We start from the raw sequence: 27,019 nt of genomic DNA, 5'->3' as shown, positions 1-27,019 counted from the left end.
CCGTGCAGGCTCCTCGCTATTTTTGATGTTCATGTTACCTCGAACCCTCATGATTATATTAATCTCAATGAGGTCACCCCTCAACCTCCTGTGCTCCAGTGAAGAGAGTCTCAGCCTCTCATTATAACTTAAACCCTCCAGTCCTGGCAACATCCTGGTAAGTCTTTACTGAACCCTCTATAATAGTATTCTTCCTATTACAGGGCCACCAGAAGCATTCTCAGTACTCTACAAGTGGCTTCACCAACATCCTGTACAACTTCTAAATGATGTCCCAACTCCTTTATTCAATGGTGTGAACAAATAAGGTAAGTGTGCTGAATGCCTTCTGAACCACCCTTCCAACCAGTGATGCAACTTTCAATGAAGTTCACACTTCATTGGCCATGGGAAATACAGAGTAAGGGGTTGGGTTATGGGTGGGATACTGTTCAGAGGACCAGAGTGAAATAGATGGGCTGAATGGCCCGCTTCCACCTTGTCGGAATTCGATGACCCTCCCCACAAAGGAGCATTTTATCTGCATCTATCCTGTCAAGCCCCTTTCAGAATTCTACTGGTTTCAATAGAGGTATACAGCACAGAAACAGACACTTCGGTCCAATTTGTCCATGTTGACCAGGATTCCAAACTAAACCAGTCCCACTTGCCTGCATTTGGCCCATATCCCTCTAAACCTTTCTACTCATGTATCCATCCGAATGCTGTTTCAATGTTGTAACCGTACCTGCATCTACCACATCCTCAGCAAGTTTATTCCACATGCAAATCACCCTCTTTCAAAATGTTGCCCCTCCGGTTCCTTTTAAATCTCTCTCCTCACATTAAAAAAAGCCCCCTAGTTTTGATTTCCCCTTCGCTAAGCAAGAGCCATTTGCTATTCACCTTCCCTCCACTCTTCATGATTTTATCAATCTCAATGAGGTCACCCCCAACTTCCTGTGCTCCTGTGAATAAAGTCCCAGCCTCTCCTTATAACTCAAACCCTCCAGTCCTTCCAACATCCTGGTAAATCTTTATTAAACCCTCTCTAATAGTGTTCTTCCTATTACAGGGCCACCAGAACTGTACTCCGTACTCTGAAAGTGCCCTCACCAACATCCTGTACAACCACAACATGATGTCCCAACCCCGATACTCAATGGGGTGAACAATGAAGGCAATGTTGCGAAATGCCACTTTAACCACCCTGACTAGCAGTAATGAAACTATCAAAGAACTATGTACCCGAACACCACCACCACCCCCCCCACACACACACACACACACACACAAACTCACATGCACACATACACACACACTACTCTGTGGGGTGAAATTGTATTGGCAGAATTATATTTGCAGATACATTCAAGTCTGTTCAAAAAGCACACAATCTGCAGGCAGTCAATGCATGTAATATTTTACAAATTCAGACTTTGGAAACAGAACCAGTCTGATTCGAGATTGGAATACCAACAGACTGAAATCTCACCTTTAATGCATTGTCTGAGCAGACATGTCTTTTTTTTTATAAAACCTGAAGTCATCTCAAGAACATTGTTACACATTAATGAACCAAAGCCCACACCCATTCTAAGAGATGAAGACTATCTAAGTTTGTTCAATATATTCTAACAGTTGCATGACACTGATCTTTTGATGTAAGTTCTGTGTCTTATGATGCTGTTCTATGAGGCTTATGTGTCGATGAGGCAGGATGGTACAGATGAGGTGATTGAGAATTACAGATCACCGAGGAAGGATTGAAAGAGAGAGTTAAGAAGAGCAAAGAGAGGACACGAGCAGTCTTTAGCAAACAGAATAAAGGAGAACCCTAAAGCTTTCGATAGGTATGTGAGGAATAAAAGGATGATTAGGGTAGAAATAGGGCCAATCAAAGACAGAAGTGGGAAGTGGAGTGTGGGCCCTGCAGAGTTCGGAGAGAGGCTAAATGAACATTTCTCATCAGTGTTCACTCAGGAAAAGAATGAGGTACGAGATATTAGACTCGAAAGGACCGAGGTTGGTTACACACAGGTGTTATCAATTCAAGGAGGAGTGAAAGTGGACAAGTCCCCTGGGCTAGATGGGATTTATACAAGGATTCTCTGGGAAGCGAGGGAGGAGATAGCAGAGCCTTTGGCTTTGATATTTGAGTCGTCATTGTCTACGGGTTTAGTACCTGAGGACTGGAGGATTGCAAATGTGCCCTTATTCAAGAAGGGCAGCAGAGATGACCCAGGTAATTATAGACCAGTGAGTCTTACATCTATTGTAGAAAAGATTAGAAACTGGAAGAAGGCAGCGAGTGGTGGTTGATGGAAAATATTCAGCCTGGAGTCCAGTTACTAGTGGTGTTCCACAAGGATCTGTTTTGGCACCACTGCTGTTTGTCATTTTTATAACTGACTTAGACACAGGCATAGGTGGATGGATTAGTAAATTTGCAGATGACACTAAAGTCGGTGGAGTACTGGACAGTTTGGAAGAATGTTACAAGTTGCAGGGGGATTGGATAAACTGCAGAATTGGGCTGAGAGGTGGCAAATGGAGTTCAATGCAGCTAAATGAGAGGTGATGCACTTCGGGAAGAATAACAGGATGGCAGAGTAGTTGGTCAATGGAAAGATTCTTGGTAGGGTGGATGTGCAGAGGGATCTTGGAGTCCATGTACATAGATCCCTGAAAGTTGCCACTCAGATGGGTAGTGCTGTGAAGAAGGCACACGGTGTGTTAGGTTTCATTCGTAGAAGGATTGAGTTCTGGAACCGCAATATCATGCTGCAACTATACAAAACACTGGTGCAGCCATATTTGGAATATTGTGTATAGTTCTGGTCGCCCAATTACAGAAAGGATGTGGAAGCATTGGAAAAGGTGCAGAGGAGATTTACCAGGATGTTGCCTGGTCTGGAGGGAGGGTCTTATGAGGAAAGGCTGAGAGACTTGGGTCTGTTCTCATTGGAAAGAAGAAGGCTAAGAGGGGATTTGATAGAGACATATAAGATGATCAGAGGATTAGATAGGGTAGACAGTGAAAGACTCTTTCCTAGCATGGTGACGTCAGCTTGTACGAGGGGACATAACTACAAATTGAGGGATGCTAGATCTAAGATGGATTTCAGAGGCAAGTTCTTTATGCAGAGAGTGGTAAGGGCGTGGAATTCCCGACCTGCGAAGGTAGTCAACTCAGCCACATTAGGGAGATGTAAACAATCCTTAGATAAGCACATGGTTGATTTTGGGATAGTGTAGGGGGACAAGCTGAGAATAGTTCACAGGTCAGTGCAACATCGAGGGCTGAAGGGCCTGTTCTGCACTGTACTGTTCTATGTTCCATGTTCTAAACTTAGTGCAGGAGGCTGAAAGAAATGAGCAGCTTTAAAACAAAAACCTCTTGGAGCTCAAAGCGTTCAATGAGAGTCTGAGCCCGGTGGTAAGTTCAGGTAACCTTTATTGCAACCCAACTTTGTCACAGCTTCAGATCCCCCCAGCAAAAAGGCAGAGAAAAAGCAGTTGCTTTTTGAACAGCTCAAGGTCAAAGTGCACACACCACACGTCCCCTTGTCCCACCCCCCTCACTGTCTTTACTATTGGTCAGCACCAAGTTGTCCCTTTGTAATTGGATCCTTGGTACATCCGCAACCCGGAGGAAGTATTGCCTCACTCAGCAATTTTAACCCATACCCTGTCTCCAAGTAAGTGGCTCCCCGCTCATTTGCAAGGAAGGGGCAGTGTAGAGTCAACCAGACTGCTGTGGGTCTGGAGTCAGGTGTAGGCCAGACCGGGTAAAGGATGCAGCTGGAACGACTGAGTGAATCCTTTCCCCCAATGGTGGTTCCCTTCCCTAACAAGGGAGAGAGTGAATCAGATGGGGGCTTTCTCCCCCGCACCACCCCCTCCCTGAAACGGTCTCATTGTTAGATTCCGAACTCCACGTTTCTGACCGAATACCGATTCTGCCATCTGTCTTGGCGGGATTCAAACCCGGGACTCCCCGGAACCGGGTTGATAGTCCAATCGATCCCCCTGCAATGGCACGTGAACTCGCTGATGGGTCAGCAGGTGGGAGGTGCGGGTGAAGCCCTTCCCGCACTGAGAGCAGGTGAACGGCCTCTCCCCGGTGTGGATCCGCTGGTGGGCCAGCAGGTTCGAGGAATCGCTAAAGGCCTTCCCACACTCGGGGCAGCTGAAGGGCCTCTCCCCCGTGTGGACACGTCGGTGGCTCCGCAGGTTGGAGGAGCAGGTGAAGCTCTTCCCGCACTGAGAGCAGGTGAACGGCCTCTCCCCGGTGTGGACCCGCTGGTGCCTCATCAGGGAGGAGACTTCGGTAAAGGCCTTCCCACACTCGGGGCAGCTGAAGGGCCTCTCCCCCGTGTGGGCCCGCTGGTGCCTCATCAGGGAGGAGATGTCAGTATAGGCCTTCCCACACTCGGGGCAGCTGAAGGGCCTCTCCCCGGTGTGGACACGCTGGTGTCTCCGCAGGGCGCAGCCGTGGGTAAAGGCCTTCCCACACTCAGGGCAGCTGAAGGGCCTCTCCCCCGTGTGGATACGCTGGTGCTTCTGCAGGGTGGAGACGTCTGTGAAGGCCTTCCCACATTCAGGGCAGCTGAAGGGCTTCTCTCCCGTGTGGATGCGCCAGTGGCTCCGCAGGGCAGAGGAATAACTGAAGGCCTTCCCACACTCGGGGCAGCTGAAGGGCCTCTCCCCCGTGTGGATCTGCTGGTGTCTCATCAGGGAGGAGATGTCGGTAAAGGCCTTCCCACACTCGGGGCAGCTGAAGGGCCTCTCCCCAGTGTGGGCACGCCGGTGCCTCATCAGGGAGGAGATGTCGGTATAGGCCTTCCCGCACTCGGGGCAGCTAAAGGGCCTCTCCCCCGTGTGGACACGCTGGTGCCTCATCAGGGAGGAGGAATATCTGAAGGCCTTCCCACAATCTGGACAGCTGAAGGGCCTCTCCCCCGTGTGGTCCCGCTGGTGGGCCAACAGGTGAGAGGAATGTCTGAAGGCCATCCCGCAGTCGGTGCAGGGGAATGGCCTCTCCCCGGTGTGACTGCGCTGATGAGTCTCCAGGGCAGACGGGACACGGAAGCCTTTCCCACAGTCACCACACTTCCACGGTTTCTCCACGGGGCGGGATTCCTCAGGTTTCTCCATAGCCACAGCTTCAGCTGCACACAAACACGTGTAGAGCCCCTCCCTGCCGTGAAGTCCCCTTCCCAGGCCGTATAACTGTTTCAGGCTCCACACACAGTGCGCTGTAACAGAGGGGTCTCTCGTCCAGTCCCACTGATGCTGAAAACGTCCTCAAACAGGAACCAAAAAGTGTAGATCCCTCTCACAGAAATCACAGTCAAAAATAGTTGCGGTCCCAATGGATTCAGAGACTGTCAGACATTGACATCAAAGTGAGGACTGCAGACACTGGAGAGTCAATCAAAAAGCACAGCAGGTCAGGCAGCATTTGGAGAGCAGGAGAGTCAATGTTTCGGGTGTAAGCCCTTCATTCGTTGATTTTGAAACTTCAGTCTTCAGATTTTCAAATACTCTGCAAAAAGGGATTACAAAAGGGATGATCAGTGCAGGGTAGAAATTCTGAACAATCAATTCTACTTTCTGTGGAATATCCTTTCCTTTTGTTATTCCACAAAATTGAAAGCACCATCCCACTCTCCCTTCCCCTCTGTTCTCACTCTGCTCTAACTATTTCCCCTGAAGATTCAGGATCTTACAGGGGCAGAAAAAGCAAAAACATCAAGACTGACATCTCTCTGAATTTTGGATACCTCCACCTGAAAGTTAATATCTTTCACAACACTGGGATCCTGCTGAGAGTGAGCAGGTCTGATTTTGGGAAGCAATAAAAGTGTCAATTCAGGGTGAACCTGCAATGCAGCTTCTTGAGGAAGGACCAGACACAAAATGGTTAACGTCCCTGGGAAGGTGGGAGCAAAATGAGACATCAAGGCATTAACACCAACACACTTCAGTCCAACTCTTTTGCTTCCAGTCAGGAGAAAGTGAGGACTGCAGATGCTAGAGATCAGAGCTGAAAATCTGTTGCTGGAAAAACACAACAGGTCAGGCAGCATACAAGGAGCAGGAGAATCGACGCTTCGGGCATGAGCCCTTCTTCAGGGCTCACGCCCGGTTCGTCAATTCTCCTGATCCTTGGATGCTGCTTGACCTGCTGCGCTTTTCCAACAACACATTTTCAGCTGCTTCCAGTCAGGGCAAAACATGCTCTGAAAGTCCAGCCTTCACAACCACACTTCTGCTTTCACTGAAGACAATTACAGTCACACAGCACGGAAACAGAACCTTTGGCCCAACCTGCCCAGATATCCTAAATTAATCTAGTCAATTTTGCCATCACTTGCCCCCTATATTTGCCGGATGCTGACAGCTGGGACTAAATTGGGTTGGCTCTCTTGTCAGCAAGGACGGAGTTGGACCGAAGGGTCTGTTTCTGTGCTGTACATCTCTATGACTCCAGTCACATTTGCCATCACTTGGCCCTGACCCACCTGAACCCTTCATATTCAGATGCCCATACAGAAGCCTTTTAACTTGTCATCGTACCAGCACCCACCACTTCCTCTGGCAGCTCACTCCATCGCTCAAGCGACTCCACGTTGAAAGCGTCTGGTCTGGTGCACCAGATGACACCAGGATAATCTCAGATCGTTCCAGATCGCATCGATACTCAGTCAGTGACTTTCCCGATCAGGATGTTGTACGTGATCAAACAGGTCAGTGAGTAGGCGATCCCCCACCTCTTAGTTCAAGTATCTCTACGAGAACTCCCTTGCTGGAGGGTCCCTTGGAGACACTTCAACTGGATTTCATTGAGTTGGAGAAATGAGTTGAGTTGCTATAAATATGTTTTGCTTATTGCTGATGTCTTTTCGAAGTGGATTGAAGCCTACCCTCCTCCTAACGCTACTGCTGAGACTGTGATAAAGATTTTGCTTAAGGAAAGAATTCCCCCCTTCAGTATACCTGCATGCATTAGCTCAGACAATGGACCACACTTTGCATGTAATATTAACGGAGAACTCTGTTCCCAGCTTTGTATTTGTCGGGAACTGCACGGTGCTTATCATCCGCAGGTGACCAGCCTTGTTGAATGTTTTAACCAGACTCAAGACTAACCTTGCCAAATTAATGGCCGAATCTGGCCTCTCCTGGTTATGTTAATCCCTGTGGCCTTATTCCATATGTGATCCATGTCTGCGGGCAAGACACGACTGTCTCCAGCTGAGAGTCTCTCTGGTCACCCCCTCCATACCCCTTGGAACGGTTCGGCTCCCTTCTCAGTCCACGTCCACCACGTGACCGAAGCAATCATTGGTTATGTTCTTGCTCTAACTAGTGTTATGCGTGCCTTTCATTCTCAGGAGCATGCGGCCTACAGCGATGTTCCCTCCCTTTCAGCCTCGTCACGGGTAGAGCCCAGTTCGTTGGTGCTCGTCAAGAACTGGACTGGCAAAGGTCTCCAACCTCGTTGGGATGGCCCCTTCCAGGTTTTACTTCCCACCCCTACGGCGGTCACAGTCACTGGGCGCTCAGCTTGGGTCCAACTGCACCATTGTAAATTGATTGACCGCACCAATCAAAAGGGGGAAAGACGAGGAGAGAATTCTGGAATCCCAACAAAAGGAGTGGACCCTGTCCATTTGGGTTTTTGAATCTTGCTGTTGTTCTAATGTTAATCTTATTACAGATACTTGAACTAAGAGGAGGGACATGTGGGGGATCACTTATCTCCTCACCTCTCTGATCACGTACAACATCCTGATGGGGAAAGCCACTAAGTATGGATGGGACCGGGAATGATCAGAGATTATCACCACCCATACTGAGGAGATGTCGTCCAGTGCACCGGACCAGACCCCTTTGACGTGTGGAACGTGATGAAGATTGATTATTGTAATGGACTCTTCCATCAGAAAGACCAGATGGTCCATCTGGACAGTAGAAATCAGGGGGAGTTACAATGGCGTTACCGAACCTGTCTTTTTGATCTTACCTGCAGACGCAAGCCTAGTGAGGATAAAAATGATCAACCCCGTCATTATGGTAAATATTTTAAGGACGCCCAGGAACACCATCCCTTTGTGTAGGACGGGCCGAATCGAGAAAAGGGAAGCCTGATAGGGGAAACTCCTCAATCCACAAGGAACTTCTTTATACAGTCCCACAGAACGCTCTTCACCCCAGAGGCAGTAGTATGTTACTCCTCTCGATCGGGAGATGACTGACTTGCCCCGTCCCCAGTCCCCGATTCCATTGTATTCGTCAGACTCCCTCCTGCCGACCCTCCGCAGAGAAATACAGTATCGCTTTCCAACACTGTATGAGCCTCCTCCTACCTGTTTGCTGACATCTTTTCACTCTACTGCAGGGTCGTGTGAGAATTGCTTTAATGGAACTTGCGGAATGTTTCAGAGAACACCTCTGGGACACCCGGACCAACCAACCAACCCAACCACCCTGTAGCTCAACACTTCAACTCCCCTTCCCACTCCACCAAGGACATGCAGGTCCTTGGACTCCTCCATTGCCAGACCATAGCAACACGACGGTTGGAGGAAGAGCGCCTCATCTTCCGCCTGGGAACCCTCCAACCACAAGGGATGAACTCAGATTTCTCCAGTTTCCTCATTTCCCGTCCCCCCACCTTGTCTCAGTCAAATCCCTCGAACTCAGCACCGCCTTCCTAACCTGCAATCTTCTTCCTGACCTCTCTGCCCCCACCCCACTCCGGCCTATCACCCTCACCTTGACCTCCTTCCACCTATCGCATTTCCAACGCCCCTCCCCCAAGTCCCTCCTCCCTACCTTTTATCTTAGCCTGCTGGACGCACTTTCCTCATTCCTGAGGAAGGGCTTATGCCCAAAACGTCGATTCTCCTGCTCCTTGGATGCTGCCTGACCTGCTGCGCTTTTTCAGCAACACATTTTTCAGCTCTGATCTCCAGCATCTGCAGTCTTCACTTTCACGAGTCAATGAAGGCAAGCATGCAGATACAGCAGGTAGTGACGAAGGCTAATAGCATGCTGGCCTTCATAACAAGAGGAATTGAGTATAGAAGCAAAGAGGTGCTTCTGCAGCTGTACAGTGCCCTGGTGAGACCACACCTGGAGTACTGTGTACAGTTCTGGTCTCCAAATTTGAGGAAAGACATTGTGGCTATTGAGGAAGTGCAGCGTAGGTTCACGAGGTCAGTTCCTGGGATGGTTAATGGACAGGGGGCACTCGGGGTGGGGGGAGGTGGATAATAGATAGAGGGCGCTTGAATGGCGGTGGAGAATGGATAGGGGGTGCTATGGGTGGCCAAGATTAAAAGGGTTAATGACAGTCAACACTTATCAGATTGTTCCTGGAACAGAAAAAAACTTGCACTGAAAGCTCCCAGAAGAGGGGTGTCTTATATGTATTCCTTCAATTAGTTTTGAAATATTATTGTGTATCTTAAGTGTTAAGGTATACTTGGCATATAGAGAGATGGCTTTGGTTGTTGGAGGTCAGTCATCTCAGTTCCAGGACGTCTCTGCAGGAATTCATAGGGTCGTGTCTTCTTAGGCTCAACCATCTTCATCAGTGACCTTCCTCCATCATAAGGTCAGAGGTGGAGATATTCCCCAATAATTGCACAATGTTCGGCACGATTCACAACTCCTCACAAACTGAAGCAGTTCAGTTTGAAATGCAACAAGATCTTAACAATATCTAATGGGCCGATGAATGGCAAGTAACATGTATGCCATGCCAATGACAAACAATGACTCATCCCCAAAAGAGATAATCTGACCACTGCCCCGTGATATTCAACAGTGTTACTGTCACTAAACACCCCACTATCAACGTTCTTGGGGTTTATCATTGACCAGAAACTCAACTAGACTAATCACAGACACAATGGCAACAAGAGCAGGCAACAGGTCAGGCATACTGTGACTCCCCAAACCCTGTCCATCTTCTACAAGGCACAAGTCAGCAGTGTAATGGAATACTCTCCCACCAGCTTGGATGGGTGCAGCTTCAACAGCATCCAAAAAGCTTGATACCATCCAGGACAAAGTCGCCTGCTTGATTGGCACCATCTCCACATACATCCACTCCCTCTGCCCCACTGTTCAGAAGCAGGAATGTGTACGATCTACAAGATGCAACATAGAAATTCACCAAAGATACTTAGAAAATACCTTCCAAACCAACAACCACTTCCATCTAGAAGGACCAAGGCAACAGATGCTTGGGAACACAACCTCTTGCAAGTACCCCTCCAATCCACTCACCGTCTTGACTTGGAAACACATTGCTGTTCCTTCAGTGTTGCTGGGTCTAAATCCTGGAATTCTCTCCCTCAGGACATTGTGGGTCACCGTACAGCGTGTGGACTACAGAAGGTCACCACCACCTTCTCAAGGGGAACTAAATGCTGGCCAGCCAGCGATGCCCACGTACCACGAGTAACTTTTAATAAATGATTGAAACGGAGGGTTGGAAACTGCAAACTAAAAAAATATCAACGTTAAGGTGGAACAGATGTCGGGCTTTGATTCTGTCCTGATGTGAGGACAGATAAAGAGTGCTGCACTGGCACCAAATTGGAAATAGAGTTTAGAGTTGAATGCCTGTTGTGTTTCACTCAGTGTATCAATCTAACATCGATTAAAGATTAGTCCCTGACGTATACGTCGCCAACATCCAAAAAAAGACGATTAAAAAGACATATGGGACTCTTGATTTCATCTCTTTAATGGCGGATGTAGCACCCACAATCCCATGCGACCAAGAAACCGCTCTATCGGCTGTGAGCAGTGCTGATGGTGCGCATGTGTGAGACCGACATAGGGCCCCGCTCCTCATTGCTCTGATGGACGGGGAGACCAATCTTTGGGAAACCCTGGAGGACCGGAAGGGGCCTGGTCCTCCTGCCAATCAGAACCTCCGCCACTGTCTGAATGCGGAAGGTTGACCATGAGCTTCTGAAGTTGATGTTGCTCCTCTCTCTCTGAATGAAGATTGAGCTTCAGTCCAGACTGTAACTTCCTTCCTCTGTTTAACATCTGGGAGGACTCCACTCTCTTTTCTCGCCCTCTTTCCCATTTCTTTTCTCATCCTTGGGTTCAGCTGTTGGTTTGTAGGAGCTGAGGGGAAAAAGAAAGTCAATCGAGGTGAAGGGACAGACTATGGAAAAGGTTGGTCTAGATCTGTGCCTGTTAATGTTTGACAGGCTTTGTTTCCTGAGCTTGATACATTTACTTGTCTGGCAAAAAAGGATGGTGTCTTGATCCATGTTGGGGATGGAAATGGATTATGCTGTGGGTGACTTGCTCGTAGTAGTCCAATAAGTATTAGATAAGTAATCATGACACACAAACCTTGGGTTATTGACTGTTTATTCGGAGCTCACGGGGAGAGCCAAGTCGACCTCATGGTCACAAGTCACTATGACGAGAAACAGAGAGTTGTATGATTATATAGGTTACAATCATTTAACAATTAGCAATCTGTTAATTGCAGGATATTGAGCAAACTGAGGCACTTTGCCCAGTCACGTAGTGTCTGGACAGTTTTGGTTAGAATCTGATCAGTATACAATAGGTCCTTGCAAAGAGAAAGATATTCCCATGCAAGGAAAGAATTTGTTTATCAGGTAGCAGTACAGCTGCAAGGCCGACTGTCTCTATTGAGCCTGGGAAACACAATCTTAGCCTGGGAAACATAAGGTTTGGCAAGCAGGCACTAAGCTGAGATTGAAAGTGGTTTCCAGGTTTTTAATATGCGACTAAATGGCTGACCAGAATATAATAATTCTCCCACGATTCCTTCCTTCTTTTCTTTCACCAAATCAGGAGGTCAGTTCAGAGGAACCGGCAAAAGGAGGGACCCAGTGGGGTTTGTTGGCGATGGGGGTTTAGAGTCGCCAAGGTAACCGTCATAGTCCAGGTCACCAGGATCAGGAGAGAGAGTGTCAGTGAAACCATCCATTGGTGCGGAAATGTCAGAAATGAGAAGCGGCACAAGTTGGGAAGATGCTGGGATATTCGGCATCAGAAGGCAGCTGAAATGGGCACAGCACTGTTTCTGGAAAATAATGCTAAGTGCTCGCAGAACGAAACCAGCAATGAGAAGCACAAGGCCCTGGAAGAGAGCGGGAGCCCAAAAGCCAAGCCAGCCACCCATCCATGACCAAAGGTCCCAACGGGGAGTAGTGTCATGGAGGGAGGAGGCCGCCTTGCCAATGTGGGCGGCAATGTTAGTAATGTTGTCACTGGAGTCGGGGATGTAGATACAGCAGTCAGAGCCGATAAGGCCACAAGTGCCTGCTTTCTCAGCTAACAGGGCGTCGAGGGCCATGTGACTTTGGAGAGCAATGGTGCAGACAGTGACCATCCCTGCACTGAGCAGGTCAAAGGCTGAAGGTGTGGCATTGGCAATCTCTTCCAGAGTGGTAGCAATTCGCTAACCTTCACCCTCAAGGTGGAGGGTAGCATAGGGAGGGGAGAAGGTAGAGAAAAGGTGCTGTACAGTTGTGAGCGCTCTCTTGATTTGTGGTTTGGAAGTCGCAAAAGGCAAAGTGTGGGAGTGGTAAAGGAAAGGGTCAACATATCCTAAATACCAGCTGCCAGTCCAGGAGGTAGGCAGCCAGGGGTAAGCCGTATGGCCACAAATGAAATCAGTGCCATTAGAGGGCAACAAATGATTGCATTGGGTTCCAATCCAAAAGGTGGGAAGTGAGGAATTGATGGCGGTCTTGTTGGGACCCCTGAGGTTAAGTATGCTCCTGTCTGCAGTGGGCTGGTAAGCAGTTGAAGTAAGGAGTAGGGAGTGCAGACACTTACTGAAACCAGCCTGCCATCCTGAGGGATGCTTGCTCTTGATGCAAATACTTCCTAGATGTGGAGTCATGGCAGTGAGATTGGTGAGGAACAGGGAGGGGGGTGTTCGGGCAGGGTTGTATTTTTTTTCTCTTCTCTACCCCCCACACTACCACCTTGCTGCAGGAGTGCTTATATTTCCCCCCGCACCCATGAGGCGTGTGTAGGTGTGAGACACAGTGAAAGACAATAAGTGCACAAATCTTTATTCCACTTCCAACACCAGGAAGAAAGGAAACACCCGAGTGGCCAGTGACGAGCAGTGCCCTTCTCAGAGGGCAATGCTGCGTGATCAAACAGTGAGGGGGAGGGCAGGGATCAAATCAAAATAGAGTTGGAGGGGGAAATAATACACTCCACTCCCTGCGGTGCCCACCTCTCTCTGAACAGCCCAAAGGTGTTGGTGGGCACCGCGTGCTCCTTCTCCAGAGACACCCCGGCTCTGACATACCCACAGAGGAGGGGCAGGCAGTCGCCCTAACGACCCCCTCCATGGCCTGTTGCCTGGACCTGTTTATGGCCAGTTTGGCCAGGCCCAGGAGCAGAGGAGGTCCTGTGACCTGTCCTCCCCACATCGCATTGGGTGCCCAAACATGACAGGAGTGATAGTATTGAGGCTGGAACCGACCCTTAAATGTATCCATTGTATATCCCACTGATTGCCAGCGGAGGTGGGTATTATCCCCGTCAGAGTTTGGGGTACTCACCCACTTAGGAAACCGGGGGGATGTGAAAAGTTGTGACAGCAGCAGAGCGACCCTGATACAGCCCCCCCATTCAGCAGGGTCAGATTCATTAAAAGGTATGGATCTCAGGGGGAATCCCTCCCTTGGAGTGGATGGGAATATGGGCACAAACCCAGCAGCTAGAGCGGCTGTCCTTTTCTGCATGAAGGTATGTCCTGTAAAGAAAAGTATGACACTGTAATTCCCATTTACTACAGATCACCAGGCTATCCATTGTGGCCCAATCAAACATAGTCAGTGAAAGAAAGATAAGGAAGAGTGCAGTGAAAGGCAGAATGATCAGGCTGAACCATTCACGATGAAGACTGAAGATGTGTCTCTGACGGGGGTCTTCTGGTGTTCCTCCAGGAGGTGGCGCTCGTTTTCATTGTGTTGTGTGTGTGTCCATGCGGCCTCCCCATGACCTTGACTGTTGACCGGGGAACCCCAGCAGGGACTAGGAACGGGCCTTTCCATCTCAGCCCCAATATGCCCCGGTCCTAATGCTGAGGCTTGGCCTTCCCGTGAATGTAAACTCTGAAGAGTTTTGGTTCACTGATGCAATTATTTCCCACTTGTCCAACACGAGAGTGTCCGCTGTTTCAGCCATTGGGATGGTTTTGATTCATCTACTAAATACATCTACTCTTATTAGACAATATTCATAACAATGTACGTGAGGTGATTCTATAAAAGCAAGTTGTCGACAGGGAAAAAGGCTGACCAGGCAAGGAGGTGGTTAACAAACACACTCTCTCTGCCTGCACCCCTCTCTCTCTCCGTGTAACACTCTTCAACTTTCTACATGTCTCAGTTTGTCAGCTTTGATTATTCCTTCCTTCCAAGGGTAATGAGGCACTCACATTCCAGAACAGCCCAAGTTAGGGAGTTGAGCCTCATAAATCCTGACACATTGCTGCTTAGCCAAGTGTGCAAACTCTCAATCCCTCTCAGCTGTTCCATTTGTAAATTGAACACTATTTCCAAAGCAAGTTGTTCATGTCTCTGCATGAGTCCACAACTCGGGGGAAGTACAACGGAGTCTTTCATAGTTGCCCCAATGTGTCCTGTATGTCGAATTCATTCAAGTCAGGACATCCTGAAGCGAGCGATTATACTTACTGCAGATTTCTACTCGCCATTTAAAAGTAATGTTGGGCACTCGAACAGATCGGGGGCATCTTGAAGGATGGCACGGACCTCAGTGTGGGTCCAGGGCTTATCAAATAGGGTTTCACCTCTCAAAACCCTGGGGCAAGCAAATTCATTATTACTAACTTTGTAAAGCACAAGTGCTCTCAGCAACATTACGTCCAGACGCTAGGACCCTGTTGAGTTCTCTGACTAGTATCTTGTGGCTGAGTAGGGAGAATTGTATCAACATTTCTAACAGCATTTTTGTCCCTGGCCAGCTTTCCTCTTTATTTTGGACACAACAAAAACAGCAACCACCCTCTATATTTCATCTCTCAAAGGATATCGGCCGGTGATCTGAGAGGACCAGGGTATCTCCTGCCTGACTCGCCAACTGTGGGGGATGGAAATAAAGTCCCATGTCAGGAAAGAATTTGTTTATCAGGAAGCAGTAAAGCTGCAAGGCCAACCGTCTCCGCTGAGCCTGGGAAACACAAGCTTTAGCAAGCAGGCACTAAGCTGAGATTCAAAATGGTTTCCAGGCTTTAATATGTGACAAAATGGCTGACCCAAATCTAATAATTCTCTCACATCATCGCAGGGTATAAAACAAGAGAAATGAAACAAAATGAGAAATAAATACATGCTTGTGTTTACTGTATGTTTATGAGGAAGAAAACCAGAAGGAGGGATCTCACAGGTTTCTCCTCATGCCCAACTTGAGGAATTCTCTCTCTCGCTTACATTTAACTATTCATATGCAGCTTGGATTTACATCACTAGAAATAAAGCATCTGTTATCAAATACGCATAGAGATAGACAGCACTGATGTAGACTTTTTCTCTCCCTCATGCACATACGCACACATAGAGGTCCATGCCAGTGAATGTGTATCTACAGAATTATATTTGCAGATACGTTCTATTTTGCTCAAAAAATGCAAAATCTGCAGGCACTCAATACGTGCAATATTTTGTGAATTCCACTTTGGAAATAGAATCAGTCTGACCCAAGATCGGGACACAGAAGACTCTGACCTCACACCTTTACTGCATTGTCTGAGCTGAGATGTCACATTTTGCGATGAAACCTTGAGTTATCTTGAGAAGGTGACAGACTAGAAGATGTCATGATACCTGCAACCCATTCGAAAAGATAAAAACTTAACAATCCCAGGTTTGTTCAATATATCATTTCAGTGGCAGGACACGGGAATGTTTTGCTATAAATTCTGTGTCTTATGATATTATTCTCCACAACCACCTGATGGAGGAGCAGCACTCCGAAAGCTACTGGTTCCAAAGAAGCCTGTTGGACAAAACCTGGCGTTGTGTGGTTTTTTTTTCTTTCGCCTAAGTGCGGTAGTGCTTATTTTTATCCCCTCTGTTTATATATTTTTTTTCTCTCTTTTCTTCTTTTTTCTCTTTTTTTTCAACCCCCACACTACCGCCTAAGTGCGGCAGTGCTTATTTTTTCCCCAGCACCCATGGTGTGTGTGTGTGTGTGCAGGTGTAAAACACAGTGAAGGACACAAAGTGCACAAATCTTTATTCAATTTCCACCACCAGGAAGATATAAAAACACCCGAGTGGCCAGTGACAAGCACTGCCCTTCAAACCACAGGACAATGCTGTGTGATCAAAACAGTGAAGGGGAGGGTAGGGACTAAATCAAAATAGAGTTGGACGGGGAACGTTGTGTGGTTTTTAACTTTGTCCAGGTTAGGGTGGATTGGCCGTGCTAAATTACCCATAGTGCCCAGAGATGTGCACATTAGGGTGGATTGGTCATGCTAAATTACCCATAGTGACCAGGGATGTGCACATTAGGGTGGATTGGTCATGCTAAATTACCCATAGTGACCAGGGATGTGCAGGTTCGGGTGGATTGGTCATGCTAAATTACCCATAATGCCCAGAGATGTGCAGGTTCGGGTGGATTGGTCATGCTAAATTACCCATAATGCCCAGAGATGTGCAGGTTCGGGTGGATTGGTCATGCTAAATTACCCCTAGTGCCCAGGGATGTGCAGGTTAGTGTGGATTGGTCATGCTAAATTACCCCTAGTGACCAGAGATGTGCAGGTTAGGGTGGATTGGTCATGCTAAATTACCCCTAGTGCCCAGGAATGTGCAGGTTAGGGTGGATTGGTCATGCTAAATTACCCCTAGTGCCCAGGGATGTGCAGGTTAGGGTGGATTGGTCATGCTAAATTACCCCTAGTGCCCAGGGATGTGCAGGTTAGGGTGGATTGGCCATGCTAAATTACCCATAGTGCCCCGGGATGTGCAGGTTAGGGTGAATTGGCCATGCTAAATTACCCATAGTGCCCAGGGATGTGCAGGTTCGGGTAGATTGGCTATGCCAAATTCCGCATAATATCCAAAGATGTGCAGGTTAGGTGTATTATTCAGGGTTAAATGGAGAGCAGTGGGGGTGGGGGAATGGGTTACCCTTGGGAGGGTCAGTGGGGCAGTGTGGCCTGCTGCCACACTGTGGGGATTTCCTGAAGGGAAAGGGATTCTCCTCCCCTTCTGCTGCAGGGCCGCGCAGGTGCAGTGAGGGGGCCCCGCTGTCCACCTCGCCCCGCCCCCTTTACTGTCACCTTTCCCCGCCCCTTTAATGACGTCATAATGCGGAAGTGGCCCTGTCAGTTTGAGTGACACTCCCTCCCTCTGGGCATCGCCTCATCCTGGAGAGACGGGAAGCGGGGAAGTCTGTTCCCTTGTTGCAACTGGAGTGAATCCAGGGAGGGAGCAGACTCCGCAAACTCAGGTATGTGTCTTAGTTACCCGGGTGAGGAGGGACTGAAGGATAGAGATTGGGAAGGGGGAGGGCTGGATATCTTTTCTGTTTTGATGTTTAAAATGTACCCGATTCCCACCAGTAACTGCAACAGGTCCAAGTACAGCACATGCAATATTCCTCATTGCAGCTTCAAGCCGGTATTGCATCCTCTGTTCTTCCTCCACCTTGGCTCCAGCACATTCAGCTTCCTTCCCTCATTCCCATCCCCCCGCCCTGATGTTCCAAGCTGACCCGCAAAAGTTCCTCCAGTGTCTGTTGTGGGTTTTGAGAACTTTCTCAATCCTTTTAATTGAGTAGATGAGTTGGGAAGTTATGTTGTAGCTGCACCAGACACTGGTTAGGCCACTTTTGGAATGTTGTGTGCAGTTCTGGTCTCTCTGCTAGAGGAAGGATGTTGTGAAACCTGAAAGGATTCAGAAAAGATTGACAAGGATGTTGTCAGGGTTTGAGCTGAACAGGCTGGGGCTGTTTTCCTTCGAGTGCCAGAGGCTGAGGGGTGACCCCACAGATTTCTATAAAATCATGAGGGGCATGGAGAGGGTAAAAAGACAAGGTGTTTTCCCTGGGAAGGGGGAGTCCAGAACTACAGGTTTAGGGTGAGGGTGGGGGGAAGATTTAAAAGGGACCTTTGGGGCAATTCCTATATTGAGGGCAGTGCATCTAAGGAATGAGCTGCCAGAGGAAGTGGTGGAGGCTGGTACAATTACAACATTTAAAAGGCATCTGGATGTATATATGACTAGGAAGGGTTTTACAGGGATATGGGCCAAGTGTTAGCAAATGGGACCAGATAGATTTAGGATATCTTGCCAGCATAGACGCGTTGGACCAAAGGGCCTGTTTCTGTGCTGTACATCTGATAGACAGTGGTCCTCAGAATTCTGTTCCCATTAAGCTCTCCCTTAACTCAATTGCAAGTGGTCTTGGTGACAGTATGAGATTCTGAAAAGAAAAAGGACCCCATAAATGCACAAGGGAAGGATTCCGTCCCGGGTCCGTACATAGTTACTCATGCCGCATAAGGCCTTCTGTATCCCAGCCAGTGGAACACAAGCTGTTTGTCTATACGGGCAGGAGGTATATGGCCCCTTTGTCTTACACGAGTGGGTGAGACAAGTCTCAAATAGGCAGGAGATGTTATGTAGAACATGAACAATTGCACACCCATAGCTGGTACCATTAAAGCAATTCTCATACGACCTGGCAGTAGAGTTAAAAGACTTCAGCAAACAGGTGGCAGTAGGAAAACCTATCCTTAAACATTTTGACTAAAATGTTTAATTTTGAATAATATAACACATTTGCTGCACAATAGAGAGTAAGACAATTAAGAACGTTTGCCTGAACATCAGTGAACCTGTAAAAAACAGGACACCGAGTGATAACATTCACGGCTGTCCCTTTGTGAAATTAATAACAATGTTTGATTCTGACCTCAAAATGAAACTCGCTATCAATTGACTTCTCCCTTGAATTATTGTCCTTCACTATTATCTGTCTAGTTCAGAACATGCAGTGGTTTTGTTAACTTTTTTGTGTTTGTGACAGTATAGCCTTTGTAAACTTGTGGATAAAGATAGTCTGTTTGTGATAGTACAACAGAGTAGCCTGCTAGGGCTCTTGAAGGGAGAACAATGTCCTACTCTCCTGGCTTATTAGAATCCAGTTAGCCTGGCTTATAGGTATCAATGTTAGGTTGTACTAATAGCATCACTGTTACATGAAGGGGATGATTAAAATTAAACTAAAACTGTCTGCAAGAGCTTTTTTTAAAATTCCAGACTACCAAAGGTACGATCTCCGGGATGAGCCAAGAGAGGCTTACAAGTTCATAAGGAATTCCTTAGGCCTTCTCAAATCTGTCCTTTATCGAGAGTTCTTCATTACTATTACCAACAAAGTGCGGTCCATTGTCCGAGCGAATGCACGCAGGTATACCGAAGCGGGGGAGTCATTTCCTTCAGCAAAATCTTCACCACAGTCTCAGCAGTAGCGTTAGGAGGAGGGTAGACTTCAATCCACTTAGAAAAGACATCAACAATAAGCGAAACATATTTATAGCACTGACATTTCTGCAACTCAATGAAGTCCAGTTGAAGTGTCTCAAAGGGACCCTCTGCCAAGGGAGTTCTACCCGGAGTACAAGGCAAGCCTTTTCCGGGGTTATGTTCCTGACAAATAAGACACCGGCCGCTAACCCTTTGAGCTCGTTGTTGGAGGCGGGGGACGCCACCAAGCTGTCAGGAGAAAGTCGGCGACCGAACGGGCACCACCGTGAGTTGCATAATGTACACAGTCAATAACCCATAGAGCAAGATCATCAGACATACAAGTTTAACCCACGGGAGGAATCCAGAGTTGGAATTGTCCTCCTGCCTATCAGAGCCCCCCCATTGTCTAAATACAGAAGTTGGACCATTAGCTTCTGAAGCTCCTGCTCCTCTCTCTCTCTGAATGAAGATTAAGCTTCACCCCAGACCACAATGCCCTTCCCCTGTCCAACATCTCTGAGCCCGGGACTCTCTTTTCTCACCCCCTTTTTCCAGAGTGGTGAAGGGAGGTGATTTGAAATTGGAGAACTCCGTGTTGATCCTCAGGGCTGCAGGCTGCCCAGGCAGAAGGTGGGTTGTTCCTCCAATTTGCAGTGTGCTTTGTTGTGACAATGGAAGAGGCCAAAGATGGTCATATTGGGAAGGGGAATTAAAATGGGTGGTGACTGGGAGGTCCAGTCGGCTTCTGTGGACCCAGCTGCGATGCTCGGCGAACCGTTCCCCAAGTTTATGCTCAGGGTCCCCGATGTCGAGAAGACCACCATTGGCAAACACATGGCAAATGGAGTGCCACAATGTAAAGTTACAGCCTTTACTGTGGGGGGAAAGAAAAGCAGAAAGGAGGTGAATTTCCGATGCTGGAGATCAGAGTCGAAAAGTGTGGTGCTGGAAAAGCACAGCAGGTCAGACAGCATCCGAGGAGCAGGAGAGTTGATGTTTCGGGCACCAGCCCTTCATCAGGAATGATGTGTGGATGTGCAAAGGGGCCTCAGCGTCCTCCTACACCAGTCACTGCCAGTTGTCAGACAGGTGCAGCAAGCAGTCAGCAAGGCAAGTGGTGTATTAGCAAGAGGAATTCAGATCGGAAGTGGGGATGTCTCCCTGCAATTAGGGGGTCATTGAATATATTCAAGGCTGAACTCAACTGATTTTTGAACAACAAAGAAGTGGATGTTTGTGGGGGAAGGCAAGGAAATGATTTCAAGACCAGTACAGAATAGTTAGTCAGACAGCACAGAAACAGACCCTTCAGCCCAACGAGTCCATGCTGACTATATTCAGAAACTAAGCTAGTCCCACCTTGATTGGTCCATATCCCTCCGAACCTTTCCTATTCATGTACTTATCCAAATGTTAAGTTGGAGAACGAAGAGACCTTGGAGTGCAGGTTCATTGTTCCTTGAGAGCGGAGTCTCAGGAAGATACTGAAGAAAGTGTTTGGGATGCTTCCCTTTATTGGTCAGAACATTGAGTAGAGGGGTTGGGAGGTCATGTTGCAGCTGTACAGGACATTGGTGAGACCACTTTTGGAATACTGCATTCAGTTCTGGTCTCCCTGCTAGAGGAAAGATGTTGTGAAACTTTGAAAGGAGTTGGAAAAGATTTACAAGGCTGTTGCCAGGGTTGGAGGGTTTGAGCTACAGGGGGAGGCTGAATAGGCCAGGGATATTTTCCCTGGCGCATGAGAGGCTGACGTTTAGCGGGAAGGATAAATTATACAAGAGGGGCGGGTTGCACCTTAATAGGTGGGGGACCAGCATTCTGGCAGGTAGGTTGTCCACTGCAACACAGCTGCATTTAAACTAAATAGTCGGGGGGAGGGGACAAACTGGAAGTTTAAGAAGAAAGTTAGAACAAGAGAAGTCAAGAAAGACAACGGAATCAATGGAGCAGAAAACTCAAAAGAAAAGGATCATGCCGTAAGGTCAAGTGAAATAGGGATTGATGGGAAGGGTGAGGGGAGTAACAAATTAAAAATATGAATGCACCAAGCATTAGCAATAAGGTGGAGGAACTTGAGGCTCATTTGGAAATTGGCAGTTATGATGATGTGGGGATAACTGAGATGTGGCTTCAAGTGGACAGAGCCTGGGAAATGAATATTCCAAAGGTATACGTGCTATCGTAAGGACAGACTAACTGGCAGAGGGGGGTGGGGTGGCCCTGTTGGTAAGGAATGATATTCAGTCCCTTGCATGGGGGGACCTATAATCAGGGGTTGGAGAGTCAGTATGGCTCGAACTGAGAAATTCTAAGGGTAGAAAGACCATAATGGGAGTTATCTACAGGCCCCCAAACAGTAGCCTGGATGTAGTGTGTAAGTTGAATAAGGAGCTGAAATTGGCCTGTCGCAAAGATATTAGTACATTGTTATGGGGGATTTCAACATGCAGGTAGACTGGGAGAATCAGGATGGTACTGGACCCCAAGAAAGGGAGTTTGTGGAGTGTCTCCGAGATGGATTCTTAGAACAGCTTGTGCTGGAGCCGACCAGATGTTGTGCATCGAACCGGATTTGATCAGGAACCCCGAAGTAAAAGAGGCATTAGGAGGTAGTGACCACAATACAATAAACTTTAATCTGCAGTTTGAAAGGGAGAGGGTAGAATCGGAAGTGACAATATTTCAGTTGAATAAGGGAAACTATGGAGGTACGAGCGAGGAGCTGGCCAATGTTCAATGGTGCAATCCCCTGACAGGGATGGCAGTGGAGGAACAATGGCAGGTATCTCTGGGTATAATGCAGAAGATGCAGGACCAGTTCATTCCAGAAAGGAAGAAAGATCCGAAGGACAGGCAGGGGTGGCTGTGGCTGATGAGGGAAGTTAAGGACCATATAAAGACAAAAGGGAAAAAGTATAACATAGCAAAGATGAGTGGGAAATCGGAGGACTGGGAAGCTTTTAAAGAACAACAGAGGATATCTAAAAAGGAAATATGCAAAGAACAAATCGGGTACGAAGGTAAACTGGCCAAAATTGTAAAGGAGGATAGTAAAGGCTTTTTTTAGGTATGTGAAAAGAAAAAAAAATGATTAAGACTAAAATTGGGCCCTTGAAGACAGAAACAAATGAATTTATTGCGAGGAACAAAGAAATGGCAGAAGAGTTGAATTGGTACTTTGCTCGTGTCTTCCCCAGTGAAGACAGATCTAATCTCCCAGATGTAATAGTGGCTGAAGGACCTGAACTGAAGGGAATTTGAATTAGGCAGGAAATGGTGCTGGAGAGACTGTTAGGTCTGAAGGCCGATATGACCCCAGGACATAATAGTCTGCATCCCAGGGTACTGAAGGAGGTGGCTCTAGAAATCGTGGATGCATTGGTGATCATTTTCCAATGTTCTATAAATTCAGGATCAGTTCCTGCAGATTGGAGGGTGGCTAATGTTGTCCCACTTTTTAAGAAAGGAGGGAGAGAGAAAACAGAGGATTATAGTGGTGGGAAAAATGCTGAAGTCAATTATAAAGGACGAAATTATGACACATCTGGATAGCAGTAACAGGATAGGTCAGAGTCAGCATGGATTTATGAAGGGGAAATCATGCTTGACTAATCTTCTGGAATTTTTTGAGGATGTAACTCTGAAGGTGGACAAGGGAGATCCAGTGGATGTAGTATACCTGGACTTTCAGAAAGCCTTTGATAAAGTCCCACATAGGAGGTTAGTGAGCAAAATTAGGGCACATGGTATTGAGGGCAAAATACTGACATGGATTAAAAATTGGTTGGCTGACAGGAAACAAAGAGTAGTGATAAACGGCTCCCTTACGAAATGGCAGGCGGTGACCAGTGGGGTACCGCAGGGATCAGTGCTGGGACCGCAGCTTTTTACAATGTACATTAACGATATAGATGAAGGTATTAAAAGTAATATTAGCAAATTTGCTGATGACACAAAGCTGGGTGGCAGGGTGAAATGTGAGGAGGATGTTAGGAGAATACAGGGTGACCTGGATAGGCTCGGTGAGTGGATAGATGCATGGCAGATGCTGTTTAATGTGGATAAATGTGTGGTTATCCATTTTGGTGGCAAGAACAGGAAGGCAGATTGCTACCTAAATGGAGTCAAGTTAGGTAAAGGGGATCTAGGTGTTCTTGTACATCAGTCAATGAAAGTAAGCATGCAGGTACAGCAGGCAGTGAAGAAAGCTAATAGCATGCTGGCCTTCATAACAAGAGGAATTGAGTATAGAAGCAAAGAGGTCCTTCTGCAGCTGTACAGGGACCTGGTGAGACTGCACCTGGAGTACTGTGTGCAGTTTTGGTCTCCAAATTTTGAGGAAAGGCAATCTGGCTATTGAGGGAATGCAAGATAGGTTCACAAAGTCAATTCCCAGAATGGCGGGACTATCTTACGCTGAAAGATTGGAGCGACTGGGCTTGTGTACCCTTGAGTTTAGAAGGCTGAGAGGGGATCTGATTGAGACGTATAAGATTATTAAAGGATTGGACACTCGGGAGGCAGGAAGCATGTTTCTGCTGATGGGGGAGTGCCGAACCAGAGGGCACAGTTTAGATATAAGGGGTAGGCCATTTAGAACAGAGTTGAAGAGAAACTTCTTCACCCAGAGAGTGGTGGGTATATGGAATGCTCTTCCCCAGAGGGCAGTGGAGGCCAAGTCTCTGGATACTTTCAAGAAAGAGTTGGATAGAGCTCTTAAGGATAGTGGGATCAAGGGTTATGGGGATAAGGCAGGAACAGGATACTGATTGTGGATGATCAGCCATGGTGGTGCTGGCTCGAAGGGCAGAATGGCCTACTCATGCACCTATTGTCTATTGTCTGATGAATGTTCATAAGGGGCATGGATTGGGTGAATATCCAAGGTCTTTTCCCCTGGGTATGGGAGTCCAGAACTAGAGGGCATATGTTTGAGCTGAGAGGGGAATGATTTAAAAGGGACCTGAGGGGCAGACCTGCTCACTCTCCGCAGTATCCCAGTGTTGTGAAAGATATTCACTTTCAGGTGGATTTTTCTTGATGTTAGTCTTGACAGTTTTTGCTTTTCTGCCCCTGTAAGATCCTGAATCAGCATCTTCAGGGGAGTTAGTTAGAGCGGAGTGAGAACAGAGGGGGATGGTGCTTTCAATTTTGTGGAATTAGAAAAGAAAAGAATATTCCGCAGAAAGTTGAATTCCTAGTTCTGAATTTCTACCCTGCACTGACAATGATCACTTTTGTAATCTCTTTTTAACAGAGTATTGGACGATCTGAAGACAGAAGTTTCAAAATCAACAGATTGAAGGGCTCTCCATTGTCTGCAGTCCTCACTTTGACATCAATGTCTGACAGTCACTCAATCCATCGGGACGACAACAATTTTCCAACTGTGATTGTGTGAGAAGGAGCAAAGCTTTTTGGTTCCTGTTTGAGGATGTTTTCAGCGTCAGTGGGACTGGATGAGAGACCCCACTGTTGCAGTGCACTGACCGTGGAGCCTGAAACAGTTATACGGCCTGGGAAGGGGAATTCACGGTGGGGAGGGGCTCCACACGCAGTTGTGTGTAACTGAAGCTTCGGCCATGGAGAGACCCGAGGAATCCTGCCCCGTGGAGAAACCGTGGAAGTGTGGCGACTGCGGGAAAGGTTTCCATGTCCCGTCTGTCCTGGAGACGCATCGGCGCAGCCACACCAGGGAGAAGCCGTTCTCCTGCTATGTCTGCGGGAAGGCCTTCAGCGATTCCTCCACCCTGCTGAGGCACCAGCGGATTCACACCAGGGAGAGGCCCTTCAGCTGCCCCGAGTGCGGGAAGGCCTTCAGCGATTCCTCTGCCCTGCTGACCCACCGGCGGGTCCACACGGGGGAGAGGCTGTTCAGATGTTCCAAGTGCGGGAAGGCCTTTACCCAGGCCTCTGCCCTGCTGAGGCACCAGTGGGTCCACATGGGGAAGAGGCCGTTCCCCTGCACCGAGTGTGGGAAGGCCTTCAGCAATTCCTCCAACCTGCTGCCCCACCGGCGGGTCCACACGGGGGAGAGGCCATTCCCCTGTCCTGTCTGCAGGAAGGCCTTCAGCAGTTCCTCCAACCTGCTGACCCACCAGCGGGTCCACACGGGGGAGAGGCCCTTCAGCTGCCCCAAGTGCAGGAAGACCTTTACCCAGGCCTCCAACCTGCTGAGGCACCAGCAGGTCCACACGGGGGGAGAGGCCTTTCAGCTGCCCCGAGTGTGGGGAGGGGTTCTGTCAGGTGAGCAGCCTGCGGAGGCACGAGCAGCTCCACTAGGGGGAGAGGCCCTTCAGGGGGCCCCTGGTGCAGGAAGGGGTTCACCTGCTCGATTAAGCTGCTGACCCACCAGTGGCTCCACACCGGGGAGAGGCCGTTCACCTACTCTCTCAGTGCAGGAAGGGCTTCACCTGCTCCTCCCAATTGTGGACGCACTGAAGCAGCCACAGCCGAGTGCCATTATCAACTGGACTATCGACCCAGTTTCGGGGCTGCTGGGTTCGAATCCGGCCGCGGCAGATGGCGGAATTGGAATTTGTTCAGAAACTGGAGTTCAGAATCTAACGATGAAACCATTTTTTGTTGGGGGGGGGGAGGGGGTGGGTGGAGCAAAAACCCCTATCTGATTCACTCACATCCTTTTTAGGGGAGGAAACTGCCGTTGTGGGAAAGGATTCACTCAGTCGTTCCAGCTGCATCCTTTACCCAGGCTGGCCTACACGTGACTCCAGACCCACAGCGGTGTGGTTGACTCGACACTGCCCATCCAACTTACTTGGAATACAGGATACGGGTTGAAATTACTGAGTGAGGCAATACTTCCCAAAGGTTAAGGCTGTACCAAGGATCCAATTACAAAGGGACAACTTGGTGGTGACCAATACTAAGGAAAGTGTGGTTGTTGGGGGGAGGTGTGCGCACTTCGGTCTTGAGCTGTTTGAAAAGTAGCTACTTTTTCTCTGCCTTTTTGCTGGGGGGATCTGAAGCTGTAACAAAGTTGGGTTGCAATAAAGGTTACCTGAACTTACTGCCGGGCTCAGACTCTCATTGAAGGCTTTGAGCACCAAGGGGTTTTTTGTTTTAAAGCTGCTCATTTCTTTCAGCCTCCTGCACTGAGTTTCCAATGTCGTGTATCAGATAGAGCAGTGAATGAGGAGCTAGTATCATTAGAAATTGTAAATTTTCCCGAGTGCAGGTACTGCGTCATTTCATCAGCTTTGTAAAGTTTCCTGGCAGCACTGGGACGTTTGGGCTGTGTTCACCAGATGTGGAGGTGCCGGTTTTGGACTGGGATGGATAAAATTTAAAACTCTCAACACCAAGTTTATTTGAAAGCACCAGCTTTTGGAGTGCTGCTCCTTCATTGGGTAGCTGTGGAGCAGGATCGAAAGACGTTACATTTTATAGCAAAAGATCACTGTCATAGATATATTGAACAAACCTAAATTGCTGTTAAGTCTTTCATCTTTTAGAACGGG

At 48.0% G+C, this 27,019-nt stretch overlaps 2 protein-coding genes across 2 annotated transcripts in view; one reads left to right on the top strand and one right to left on the bottom strand.

Moving 5' to 3' along the window:
• Positions 1–3,419: 3,419 nt before the first annotated feature.
• LOC140460025 (uncharacterized) overlaps positions 3,420–27,019 on the bottom strand; it is a 62,097-nt gene continuing 38,497 nt past the window's right edge. Inside the window, exon 5 of the mRNA XM_072554431.1 lies at positions 3,420–5,283. Coding sequence (XP_072410532.1) covers positions 3,964–5,283 — 1,320 coding nt within the window. The 3' untranslated portion in view covers positions 3,420–3,963. The remainder of the gene's footprint in view (positions 5,284–27,019) is intronic.
• Positions 17,433–26,110, top strand: LOC140460864 (uncharacterized). Its single transcript, XM_072555564.1, has 2 exons — positions 17,433–17,511; positions 24,796–26,110. The coding sequence occupies exon 2, from the start codon at positions 25,121–25,123 to the stop codon at positions 25,883–25,885; it is 765 nt and encodes a 254-aa protein (XP_072411665.1). The 5' UTR covers positions 17,433–17,511; positions 24,796–25,120; the 3' UTR covers positions 25,886–26,110.

Source organism: Chiloscyllium punctatum, chromosome 36, assembly GCF_047496795.1.
Source record: "Chiloscyllium punctatum isolate Juve2018m chromosome 36, sChiPun1.3, whole genome shotgun sequence".
In the NCBI taxonomy this organism is placed as follows: Eukaryota; Metazoa; Chordata; class Chondrichthyes; order Orectolobiformes; family Hemiscylliidae; genus Chiloscyllium; species Chiloscyllium punctatum.
This window is presented reverse-complemented; position numbering and strand designations above follow the sequence as displayed.

What these genes read in the sequence shown, in the direction of transcription:
- LOC140460864 (XM_072555564.1), top strand. Translation starts at nt 25,121, where the DNA reads ATGGAGAGACCCGAGGAATCCTGCCCCGTGGAGAAACCGTGGAAGTGT.